Genomic DNA, 12,175 nt, shown 5'->3' on the forward strand with positions numbered 1-12,175 from the left:
CTCTAAGAAGTGTTCTTTATCCAACAACATTTAAAGTCTTGTGTAAAAATGTTTGCTTTTTTTGGGGGGGTGCTTTTTTAGGGCTGCACCCAGGGCATATGAGGGGGAGGTGTCTAATCAGATCTATAGCTGCCAGCCTACAGCACAGCCACAGCAACACCAGATTCAAGCCGTGTCTGAGACCTCCACCACATCTCATGGCAACACCGGATCCTTAACCTACTGAGTGAGATGAGGGATCGAACCTGCAATCTCCGGGTTCCTAGTTGGATTCGTTTCCGCTGCACCATGACAGGAACTCCTAAAAATGTTTTCTTAAATTTGCTATTTCCTCAAGCTAGATGCACACCAGGTTCTAACATCAACGACAGCTCATTTCTAAAGGTAGGCAAGCACTTAAAAACACCACTCTTGGACTACCTTCTACTTGATAGGTCTAACCTACACATATTTTTATCAGAGTCTGCATAAAATTATTGCCAATATTTAACTTAAAAATGTTACACAAGGGGTCACTTTTGGAAGATGTGCTCAGGGGAAATCGCTGTCTACTTTTATAAATCCTCTACAATCTGATCCCATGCCAATGACAGACCCCTTCTCCACTATTTCTCAATGTAGTTATAACAGACAATATATTTTATCTATAAGCCAGGCCTGCCATGCATGGATTTACATTTTCTCTTTCTTAATGTCCCTTCTTCCCACTCTGCTTATTTCCACCTCTACATCCCTGCTCAAGTGATGCCCTGCATCTGAATGCTATCTCTCCTCTCTAACGTGCTAAATCACTCACCAGTTCTTCCCTGAAGCCTTCCCAATGCTCAAAAGCCCACATTGAGCTTCATCTTGTATCGATGCTCACATTTAAAGCCTGTACTTCCTCATCCAACCTCTGATTACCTTCTGCCTCAAGTTGCTCATGAGTTGTCGCTCTTATTCTTACAACCACTGTGTATATTTTCTTTCTAGAGGATCACATCAAGTCACATATTTTTCTTTTATGTCCTCAAATACATAGCACAGTGATAAGAAAAAAGGCATTAAATAAAATAATACAAGTAAGATTATAGCTTAAGAAATCAATCTACTTTCAGATGCACAAACCTGGAAAGAATATGACTAATGTAAATCCTCTATTTATTAAATTAAATCCAAAAACTTATTAAGTTCTTTCAAGAATGTGAGTTTTGTTTTGAAGTTACAACACCAACATTCCTTTTTTTTTCCCCCTTTGGTCGTGTCCTTGGAATGCAGAAGTTCCCAGGCCAGGGAATGAACTCCCAGCACAGCAGTGACAACACCAGATCCTTAACACACTGAGCCACCAGATAACTCCCCAACATTACATTTTATTTCAGACTCCAAACCCAAGATGCTAAGGTTTTGCCAATACATTAAATATGCATATTCCTTACCAACATCAATGGCCATAACCTAAAGATAATCTTTAAATGGAAAAAATAAAAATCATTATAAAATTTAAAAATTAAATAAATAAATAAATCCTAAGTTTCACACTACAAGCACCTAGGTTTAGATATTTGAAATCTCAATAAATGATTTATATTTACATAGCATAATTATCTAAAGAATTAAGTTATATGCCAAATTATCATTTCATTAATACTCAGAATATTATACTGGCAAATATTAACAAGTCTATTACACCTTACTTTTTTAACTATTAATGTGTCTGAAATGAGTATAATTAGTCCAATGACATGGCTTAAGCAGTAGGTAACTGTATGTTACTTTCTCAGTTTAAAGAAATCAATTTTCACTGAACCTTTTACACAAACATGCAAACTGAGTCATGACAAAATAAACTTGAATTTTAGACATTTGGAAATCACTGATTATAGGTGGTTTCACACCTAGTGAAAAGGAGCAAACTATTCAAATTAACTCTATTTAAAATTAAACAGAAAAAAACAGAAACATATCACCAAATAAGAGAAGAAAAATTTCTACTGATTCAATTATTACCCCAACTTCTAAAGTTCACCGCTAGAAATAGAAGGAAAACTAAAACATTTGAAAGAACATTACCAGTATTACTTTAAAAAAACTAGAGCTTTCCACAGGAAAATCAGGTAACAAAGGTGTAAAAAGATGGATATATCCACCAAGAAATGTCATTTAATTTCTCCTTAAATAAAGACAAAGTTATCTATCAAATTTTACATTAATTCACTACTTCATTAATATAGACTTAGCAATCTCTCTGTACCTCAATAAAAGAAAGATAAGAACAAATGCGCTAGAGTTCTAACCTCCTTGAAGGTTTATTAGAATTTGTACCATAAAGCATTTCTGGACATTGCTTTTTAAATGTATTTTGCAAGGACATAAAAAAAGGTTATCATACCTGTTTTACTAATAGCTTCCTGTAACTCAGCCATGGAAGTGACTATTGCAGCAAGAAGGTCAGAACTGGTGAGCCAACTGAGAGCGTGCAAACAACGTAACTGTTCCTTTTGATGTTCTGCAAAAATAGAAAAAAGTCCATTATGCAATGCTACAAAAATTTATTAAAATACATGTTTAAAATTCAGTCATATTTAGCTATTTAAGAAGTAGATCAAAACTTGTGTGCAGAACTTCATCTTATGCAAAATCTACAGTAAATGTTAGATTTTATTGACTTTAATTAATTCATTTATATATAATGGTATTGGCAAAAAAAGGAAGGATATTTTCTTTGTACTTATATTACTCAATATCTTGCTTTTGAAAAGCTAAAAATTGAAATAATTGTTTCCTCAGAATAATCAAGCATTCAAAAAAACATTAGTCATAGGAGTCCCATGCGGCTCAGCGAGTTAAGAACCTGACATAGAATCAATGGGTTTGATCCTTGGTCTCACTTAGCGGGTTAAGGATCTAGCTCTGCCTCAAGGTGCAGCAGATGCAGCTGTGTTGTTGTGGCTGTGGTGTAGGCCCCAGCTGCAGCTCCAATTTGACCGCTAGCCCAGGAACTTCCATATGCAGCAAGTGTGGCAGTAAAAAAGAAAAAGAAAGTTATCTGTATAGCATACATTTGTCTCATTTTCATTCAGTTCTTCAATAGATTTTTAACTCTGATAATTTTATACTAATTAAAAGAAAGTGAAAGGAAATTATGTTGCTAATTAATTTTAAATAGGGCAGGGTTTCTGGATTGAGTTTACTGTTGAAAGAATCACTGTATAAACTCTTCAATCTACTGTGAGAAGAGCATTCAAATATAATAAAGCTAGACAAAGTTGAAATTATATATATTTGCTACTTTATATTTTAATGTTTACCACAAAATATCAAAACCTAACTTATATATAGATACACACTTATTCATACACACATATATATCTACATAAGTGTAGGACTATATGTTTTGACATACAAATGATTTTTTAAGTTTTTGCATAATGCCCAAACATATTCAATTTTTATGTCCTTACATTTGATTTAAATTTTAAAAAGCACAATTTATCTTACTTGGAAATTTATGCTTGTCTTTGGGCTCTCCTGTACACACTAACATGCCTATGCCTTCTTTGAAATTCTCCATCCAGGTAAAAAGAGAGGCACATGATTGGCCCAAATGCTTGAGTCTATTTGCTGCCAAAATTGCAATAACACCTTTCCGGAATACTCGTATCAATCCTTTGAATGGTTTTTTCTTCATCTTGGCTTCCTCTTGTTTCTTTTCCTCTACAGTTGACAAGGCCTGGGCTAGAGTTCTAACCTCCAATTTGAACAACTCAAAGGTGTTGACCTGCTCTTGGAGAAAGTCTCTCTGTGTAGATAAGGCACATGATCGACTATAGAGAGGATATAAGGCACCAGCCATCAATGCACAAGCTGCCAGCAAGGATGTTTGTTCTCTTTTAGTCTGTAATAACAAGTTTTTGAAGTGTGAATTTTCAAGAACCAACTGTTCATGTGACTTCTCAATACGGGTCAATTTTTCCATATTTTTTTCAGCAATTTCTTGAAATTTCTATAAAAAAGAGGTCAAATAATGTATTTGATCATGAAACAAATACACATTTTATTAACTCTTAAAGAAAGAAAACACTTTTGCTGACAACTATTTTTTTTATTCAAAAGATCGATGTTCTAAAAAATCCAAAAAATACATATGATAGAGCAGCAGTGGTCCAAACAGCTTAGATATAACTGTGCACAATTAGGAAGTCCCATCATTGCACAATAGAAACAAATCCGACTAGGAACCATGAGGTTGCTGGTTTGAGCCCCCTGGACCTGCTCAGTGGGTTAAGGATCCAGCATTGCCATGGGCTGTGGTGAAGGTCACAGACACAGCTTGGATCCTGTGTTGCTGTAGCTGTGGCATAGGCTGGTAACAGTAGCTCTGATTGGACCCCTAGAGGCTGGGAACCTCCATATGCCATGGGTGAGGCTCTAAAAAGCAAAAAATAAATATATAAATAAATGTGCACAATTATTTTTAAATCCTATTAAATAGCTTTACATAAAGTACAGCACATAAATTTAAAAATATTTTGTGAATTTCCTGTATAGTTACACATCAATACAGATATTTAGAGAAAGAAAATTTCTCCTCTTCCATTCCTCAGTAACATTTATTTCCTACTTTTAAACAGAAATCACACCACCAACAGAAACATTCCTATATGTAAAAAGACAACTTTTTCCAAAATAGCAAAGAGTTAAAAAAAAGTAATAGTAACAGCACCCAATTATCTGACAATTACTAGATGAAAAGAACTGATTCCCAGAGCATACTCTCTTATTTCAGTTTCTTCCTCCCCAAGACAGAAGGCTGTACAAAGTATAACACCTAGTGCTAGAAGGAAATACTGTGAGCTGGGCCTCAGCAGCGCTCTCTGGTCCTCTTTTCCTAATCAAGGTACTTATAAACCAAAGCTTAATTTGCAACACCAAGAAATTTTAACTGCAAGCACCAGATTTTAATCATTAGAAAATAAATCAGCTTTCCATGAACTTTTATGCCTAATCATTAAGGAATTGCTGAAATAGAGTCAATTTTAGAAGATGGCAGATTCCATTTTTTTTTTTTTACTGATTCATTTATCATTCAACAAACATTTATTAGTCACTAAAGTCTGCATGCTAGGAAAACAGACAGGTAAATCAATTACCGTGGTAGCACACTATGATGGAGTTATGCTAGATTGACATAGATGCACAAAAGGGTGTTTATACCAAATGACAATGACAGGCTTTTGGAAGAAAACAGCAAAGGACAAGGGAGAGTGAGCTGTGTAATAGAACAAAAAACTCAACTCCACCAATAAGGAGGCTAGCCAATAGCTACCCTTATAATAATTTGGGCTAATCCATGGTGATTTAACACCTTTATCTGGATCTTAGCCAAAGAAGCTGCCCTGACTTAGCCATGGAGTTATTCTTTTTAAAACAGGCCAAGGGAGTTTAAATTTGAATAAAGGTGTCAGTCAAAGACAGAGAAAAACAGCTCTGTATATGCATAATAAAGTGAAGTGCTGTCTTCATTATGAGAGAATCCTTTTGCAGACAGTAAGGAAACTATTTCTCTTTGCATTATTGGTTCAGACCACACTCCATCAGAAATGTAACATTGGTCTTTGAGAGAGATTTACAATGAGCGTGTGTCTGATTTAAGAGTTACTCATAAAGAACTAGAAGAATCAAAGTCATTTCTAAAATTTACATTGGCAGGAAGACCTCAAAGTTGATCAGATTTAGAGAAAAATCATACAGACTCTCTATGACTTTGCAAGATTTGGGTGTCAAAGCCTACCATGGACAATGTTGACAGGCAGAAGCCAAAAGGATTCTAACTTGTCAAAATATACGGCTGAGCAAAGTAACCCCTGGACCAAAACTGGTCCTGAGGCGGGGGTAAGTTCTCAAGGGTGCACAGTGAGTAGAAGGAGGCGCTCAAAGGTACAGTCCTGAGTACAGAAGAGAAAAGGAAGCATACAAGAGGTCAGTGTCTGATGGATTCAACTTCTTGAATGCTTTCCCTTGGGTGGGATAATTGGATTTAGACATGGTTTTTAATGTTTCTCTACTATATATATATATATACTTTTTTTTTTTTTTTTTTTTTTTTTTTTTTGTCTTTCCACCATTTCTTGGGCCGCTCCCGTGGCACATGGAGGTTCCCAGGCTAGGGATCGAATCGGAGCTGTAGCCTTCAGTCTACACCAGAACCACAGCAACTCAGGATCTGAGCCGCGTCTGTAACCTACACCACAGCTCATGGCAACGCCAGATCCTTAACCCACTGAGCAAGGTCAGGGATCGAACCCACAACCTCATGGTTCCTAGTTGGATTCGTTAACTACTGAGCCATGATGGGAACTCCGTTTTTTTTTTTTTGTTTGCTTTTTGTTTTTTGTTTTTCTCTACTATATTTTAATTCACTTTACTTACTCTAACTTTTTTCTGATGTCTGATGTAGCCATATCTGTGATGGTAATATGAAAAATCAAGGAATGAGGAAATATGGGAACTGTATCTTGCCCCTAACCACATCTCCAAGGAGGGCCAAGTTGCAGCATCAGTATTTTATCAACAGGACTGTGTCCCAGAGCTCCATATAAAGGTCCCTAATAAAGGAAGTGGTGTTCCTCTGGGAGCAGCTAAAAGAAGGAACTCTTAAGAGCCCTAGCCAAGAGACAGCTTGGAAGCAGATGCATGACTTTTGAGAAGAGGGAAAACTGACACTTGAGTTGCAGCTAGAAAAATCAGGAAAGAGCCAGAAAACAAAGTAATGTGGTCTAAGGAAGGGCAAATAATTCAGAACGTTTGAAGAGGGAAATGATGGAAATTTGAGAAGTATGTAGATAATAAATGATTAACCCAGAGAATTTAAACTTTACCCAAAAAGCTATGAGAAATCATAAAATCCTGGGACAATCGCTACACTTTAGTAAACAGAGGGGAGAACTGGAAACAATAAAGACAGCTGGGATGGCAGCAGAGCTGCAGGAAGTAGGGAAAACAAATGGAAATTACAAAGCTTAATTCCATACTCTCTCCAAAATCAATTCCACCAGTTCATTTAGGGGTGGGGGAAAAGGAAAATTATAGAAAATCTAAGGCAAAAGAGGCACACTGGTTGTACCTAAGCAGTGGAAATAAAAATAAAACATAATCAGGTTCTAGACGGTTGCCCATTTACATTTTTACAGATTTCAAAGTCTCAGGCAGAAGTGGCTTTTCAATAAAAATTATTTTTTGTCTGAAAAAACTATGAAGAGATATATTTGCTAATACTACTTCAAAATATTAAAAAAAAAACTCAGTCATAGGTCAAAATCAAATGGATTGTGGAAGGAGAGATAAAAGTCAAGTAAACCTATTGCAACAAAAGATTTAGTTAATTTTAGTGCATGGCAGACCCCAAATTCCTCTACTGTATACAGCTGGTCCATTTCCACAGAGCATCAGGTTAAAGTTAAGGCATTTAATAACAGCAGCCAGGAAGAGGCAGTCCTGTGATGAGGAAAAGAGAGTAATTAAAAATATGGCTAGAAATAGATTAAAAAAAAATCTACAGTGTATTACCAAAAATACCCTACCTCTCTCTAAATAAGAGAAAAACAGGAACACACTGGAATTTTTGGAAAACAGAATTGAGATTATAGACTTACAGAGCCAGCTATCATTTCAGGCTACCTAGTACAAGCAGTAATGATGTAATAAAGTAATTTTTAAAGATCCTCATGTCTTTGATGGCCCCCAAGTTTTGATCATTTATAGTGGTTCTTTATAGAGAAGCACTGAATAATATTAATTTCTATCGCTATGAATGACTTCATGAGACTCATCACCTAATTTCTATTGCAAGAAAGAGATGCCATTCACAAATCACTAAAAGAATAAAACTAAGACTAAGAATACATATGAGGTGGTAAATTCTACCAAATAGTGAAAGAAGAGTTAATAGTCATTATCAAAGTCTTCCCAAAAATTTCTAACTCATTTTAAGACTAACATTACCCTGATACCAAAACTAGACAAGCACAACACAAAAAAAGAAAATTAGAGGCAAATATCTCTGATGAACTTAAATGCAAAAATCCTCAACAAAATATTAAAAAGCCAAATACAATATAGTAAAAGGATCATACACCATGAGAGTGGGATTTATTCCAGGGAACAAAGATGGTTCAATATCTGCAAATCAATCAACATGATATAGCACATTAACAAAATGAAGGATAAAAATCATATGATCTTCTCAACAGATGCAGAAAAAGAATTTGACAAGATTCAATTCCTTTTTATAATACAAAGCTCTCAATTAAACAGGTGTAGAGATACCGCAACATAACAAAGGCTATTTATAAAAAATTTACTAGCATCATACTCAATGGTGAAAAACTAAAAGCTATCCTTCTAAGATCAGAACAAAATAAGGATGTCCTCTCTTACCACTCATATTCAACATGGTATTGGAAGTTCTAGCCAGAGCAACTAAGCAAATAAATAAATAAATAAATAAAAGACATCCAAATTGGAAAAGAAGTAAAAATGTCACTATTTGCTGATGACATAATTTTATATACAGAAAAACCTTAAAATGCCACTTAAAAAAACTACTAGAAATAATAAACAAGTATAATCAAGTTGCAGGGTACAAAATTAATATACAAAAATCTGTTGCACATTTCTATACACTAACAACAATCTAACAGAAAGAAAAATCAAGAAATCCATCCATTTACAAGCACAACAAAAATAACAAAATACCTAGGAATAAATTTAACCACCGAGGTGAAAAACTTGTACACTAAAAATTGTAAGACATTGTTGAAAAAAACACTGTTGAAGAATACATGATAGAAAGATCTTCCATGCTCATAGAAGAATTAACATTCTTAAAATGTCCATATTATCTAAAGCAATCTACAGTTTCAATGCAATCCCTATAGATATCTCAATGACATTTTTCACAGAAATAGAACAAAAAAATCCTAAAATTTGTATGGAACCACAAAAGACCCCAAACAGCCAAAGCAATTTCAAGGTGAAAAAAAAACAGAGCTGAATGTATCGTGCACCCTGATTTCCAATTACACTACAAAGCTATATTAATCAAAATAGCATGGTATTGGAAGAAAGACACATGGATCAATGGAAAAGAAACTCTTACATATAAGTACAATTAATTTATATCAAAGGAGTAAAGAACAAACAATGGACAAAGGACAGCTTCATCAACAAATGGTGTTGAGAAAACTGGACTGCTACATGCAGAAGAATGAAACCAGATCATGGATTACTATCTCACTTCATATACAAGAATTAACTCAAAATGAATGAAAGACTTGACTGTGAGAACTGAAAGCATAAAAATCCTAGGGAAAAACATAAGCAGTATGCTCTCTGATATTGGCCTTAGCAGTATCCTTCCGGCTATGTCTCCTAAGGCAAGAGAAACAAAAGCAAAAATAAACAATAGGACTATGTCAAACTAAAAAGCTTCTGCACAGCAAAAAAAACTATCAACAAAACAAAAGGAAAACCTTCCATGGGAAAAGATATTTCCAAATCATGTATCTGTTGAATGGCCAATATCCACAATACACAAAGAACTTCTGCAACTCGACAGCAGCAAAAAAAAATAAGGCAAATAATAAATGGGCAGAGGATCTGATTGCACATTTTTCCCAAGAAGTTACACAAATGGCCAATAGGTGCATGAAAGGATGTTCAACACCACTAATTATTAGGGAAATGTACATTAAAACCACAATGAGATATCATCTTGTTATTAAACCATGACTGTTTGCCAATGAGTAGCAAGCCAAATGCTGAGCCACAAAGGTTTGCAGCAGAGAAAGGGTTTATTCATGAGGCAGCCAAGTGAAGAGCCAGGAGAACACATCTCAAAGCCACCTCCCCAAAGGCAGGGGCTTGGGATACTTCCCAGTAAGGCTGAGGTGTAGGGAGCGTGGGGACCAGCAACTAGAGAGAAGAAAAAGGTGAGGTATCATCATTCTGCACAGGTGCAACTAGCTATGTGCTTCTCCACAGGAAGCACGTTCTGAGGGTGGAGTTTGGGGCCCTCTGAGGTCAAAAGCTCACTGATTGCCTATTCCACTCATGCCTATTTGAAGGGCTGATGATCCCACCAGTCCCAACCAGCTTGAACTCTTACTGGACACAACTGACTCTAAGTTTCTGAAAAAAAATTCAAGCAAGAAGTATTTAGGCTATGTGATGCTTAGAGGGCAAATAAAGCAAGCTTGATCAGTGAAGGCAGGTTACAGTTCATTATTTATTAAGTGAGTTACAGTTTAATGGATCTAATTGATGACTATCCTCAATTTCAATCTCACACCCATTAGGATGGCTATTATCAAAAAGACAAGACATGGTGGGGATGTGGCGAAAACAGAATACTGATGCACTACTGGTGGAAAGGTAAACTGGTGTAGCCACCATAGAAAAGAGAATGGAGATGGCTCAAAAAACTAAGAATATAACTACCAGATGATCCAGCTATTCCACTTTTTGGTATTTATCCAAAAAATACAAAAGCACTAATTCTGAAAAATATATCATTGCACTGTACCTCACAGGTCTACAAGTCTTGTAGTTGCCCAGACTCCAGACTGAAGAAAGAACCCAGAGGCAGTAACAGAGACATCAATGTCTACTGAACAGGAGGATCTTACACAAAGAGTCCTGGAGCAACACCCCACAGTGTGTGGCAGATGCTGGGCAGGAGCTCAAAGCAGTCTTTGCTACTCAGGGGAGAAGGCAGAATTGACATCAGGTGGGCTCATCAGTTACCAGGGTTAATTAAATCTTACAAGTCTTATAATTAAGAGAATTGGATAGTCACATGAGTCAAGCAGGACCTGGTTGAGCAGGGGATGTACAGAGAGCAAGAGAATAGCCATCCTGAGAGGCCTAATACATATATGCACCCCTATGTTCACTGCAGCACTATTTATAGTAGCCAAGATGTGGAAACAACCTAAGTGCCCATCAATAGATGAATGGATAAAATGATGTGGTATGTACATACAGTGGAATATTATTAAGCCATACAAAAGATGATATTGTGCCACTTTCAACAAGGATGGACTTTGAAGGTATTATGCTAAGTTAAATAAGTCAGACAGAGAAAGACAAATACCATAAGATTTCACTTATATGTAGAATATTTTTAAAAAAGAAACAAAATAAATGAAAACAAAAACAAAAACATAGATACAGAGAACAGAGAAGTGGTTACCAGAGGGAAAGTGGCAGGGGAGGGCAAAATGGTTAAAGGGGGTCAACTGTATTGTGATGGATGGAAACCAGGCTTGCAGTAGTAAGCATGCTATAGTGTATTCAGAAGTCAAACTATAATGTTGTACACATGAAACATATAATGCTATGTAAATGTTACCTCATTTTTTAAAAAATATGTAAGAAGAATACATGTGAAGTCTATATATAAATAAAAATAATCTGTTTTTAAAGACTGTCTAACAACCATCTGTTGCCCTAAAATCATTCTTGGGGAGTTCCCGTCATGGCGCAGTGGTTAACGAATCCGACCAGGAACCATGAGGTTGCGGGTTCAGTCCCTGCCCTTGCTCAGTGGGTTAACGATCCGGCGTTGCCATGAGCTGTGGTGTAGGTTGCAGACATGGCTCGGATCCCGCGTTGCTGTGGCTCTGGCGTAGGCTGGTGGCTACAGCTCCGATTGGACCCCTAGCCTGGGAACCTCCATATGCCGCGGGAGCGGCCCAAAGAAATAGCAAAGACAAAAAAAAAAAAATCATTCTTGGTTTAAGTAATTACAATCAAGATACTAAGCATCAATGGTTAAAAAAATCAACCATGACAATATTCAGCTAGATAACTAGGATTAGTAGAGTGGGATATCTGAATTAATATATTTTAAGTAATGAGATTAAATATTTAAATTTTTAACACTCTTATTAGATTAAGAAAAGAAAACCACACTAATATTAATGCTAATGAATACTCAGTTTTTATTACTTCTTAACAACTACATTTCTGCATTTCTGGCAGCTCCACTGAAATCCAGAATTACAGATCTGATGACCCACTAGGCATCTTCTCTTAGATACCTCATGGCCATCTCAAGATTAAGTATCCAGTCCAGCACTGTTGTTTTTCCTCCTAAATGTGTTTATAATAGCCCTCTTTCCATCAGTAAATT

At 36.0% G+C, this 12,175-nt stretch overlaps 2 protein-coding genes across 37 annotated transcripts in view; one reads left to right on the plus strand and one right to left on the minus strand.

Annotated features, from left to right (window-relative positions):
- The window catches only part of CCDC171 (coiled-coil domain containing 171), a 351,755-nt gene that overhangs the window by 165,312 nt on the left and 174,268 nt on the right, over window positions 1–12,175 (minus strand). For 34 of the 36 annotated variants that reach the window (XM_084985088.1, XM_084985147.1, XM_084985098.1 and 31 more), the window contains 2 exons: window positions 3,481–3,985; window positions 2,372–2,488 (listed from right to left, as the gene is read on the minus strand). In XM_084985088.1, coding sequence (XP_084841214.1) covers window positions 2,372–2,488; window positions 3,481–3,985 — 622 coding nt within the window. The remainder of the gene's footprint in view (window positions 1–2,371; window positions 2,489–3,480; window positions 3,986–12,175) is intronic. The other 2 variants (XR_014821448.1, XR_014821447.1) reach the window with 1 other exon arrangement.
- The window catches only part of TTC39B (tetratricopeptide repeat domain 39B), a 562,176-nt gene that overhangs the window by 28,418 nt on the left and 521,583 nt on the right, over window positions 1–12,175 (plus strand). The window lies entirely within an intron of this gene.

The sequence above is a fragment of the Sus scrofa genome, chromosome 1 (genome assembly GCF_054392235.1).
Source record: "Sus scrofa isolate SSC_HxYL_T2T_F1_AM1 chromosome 1, Sscrofa_HxYL_maternal_Yorkshire_Landrace_v2.0, whole genome shotgun sequence".
Lineage (NCBI taxonomy): Eukaryota > Metazoa > Chordata > Mammalia > Artiodactyla > Suidae > Sus > Sus scrofa.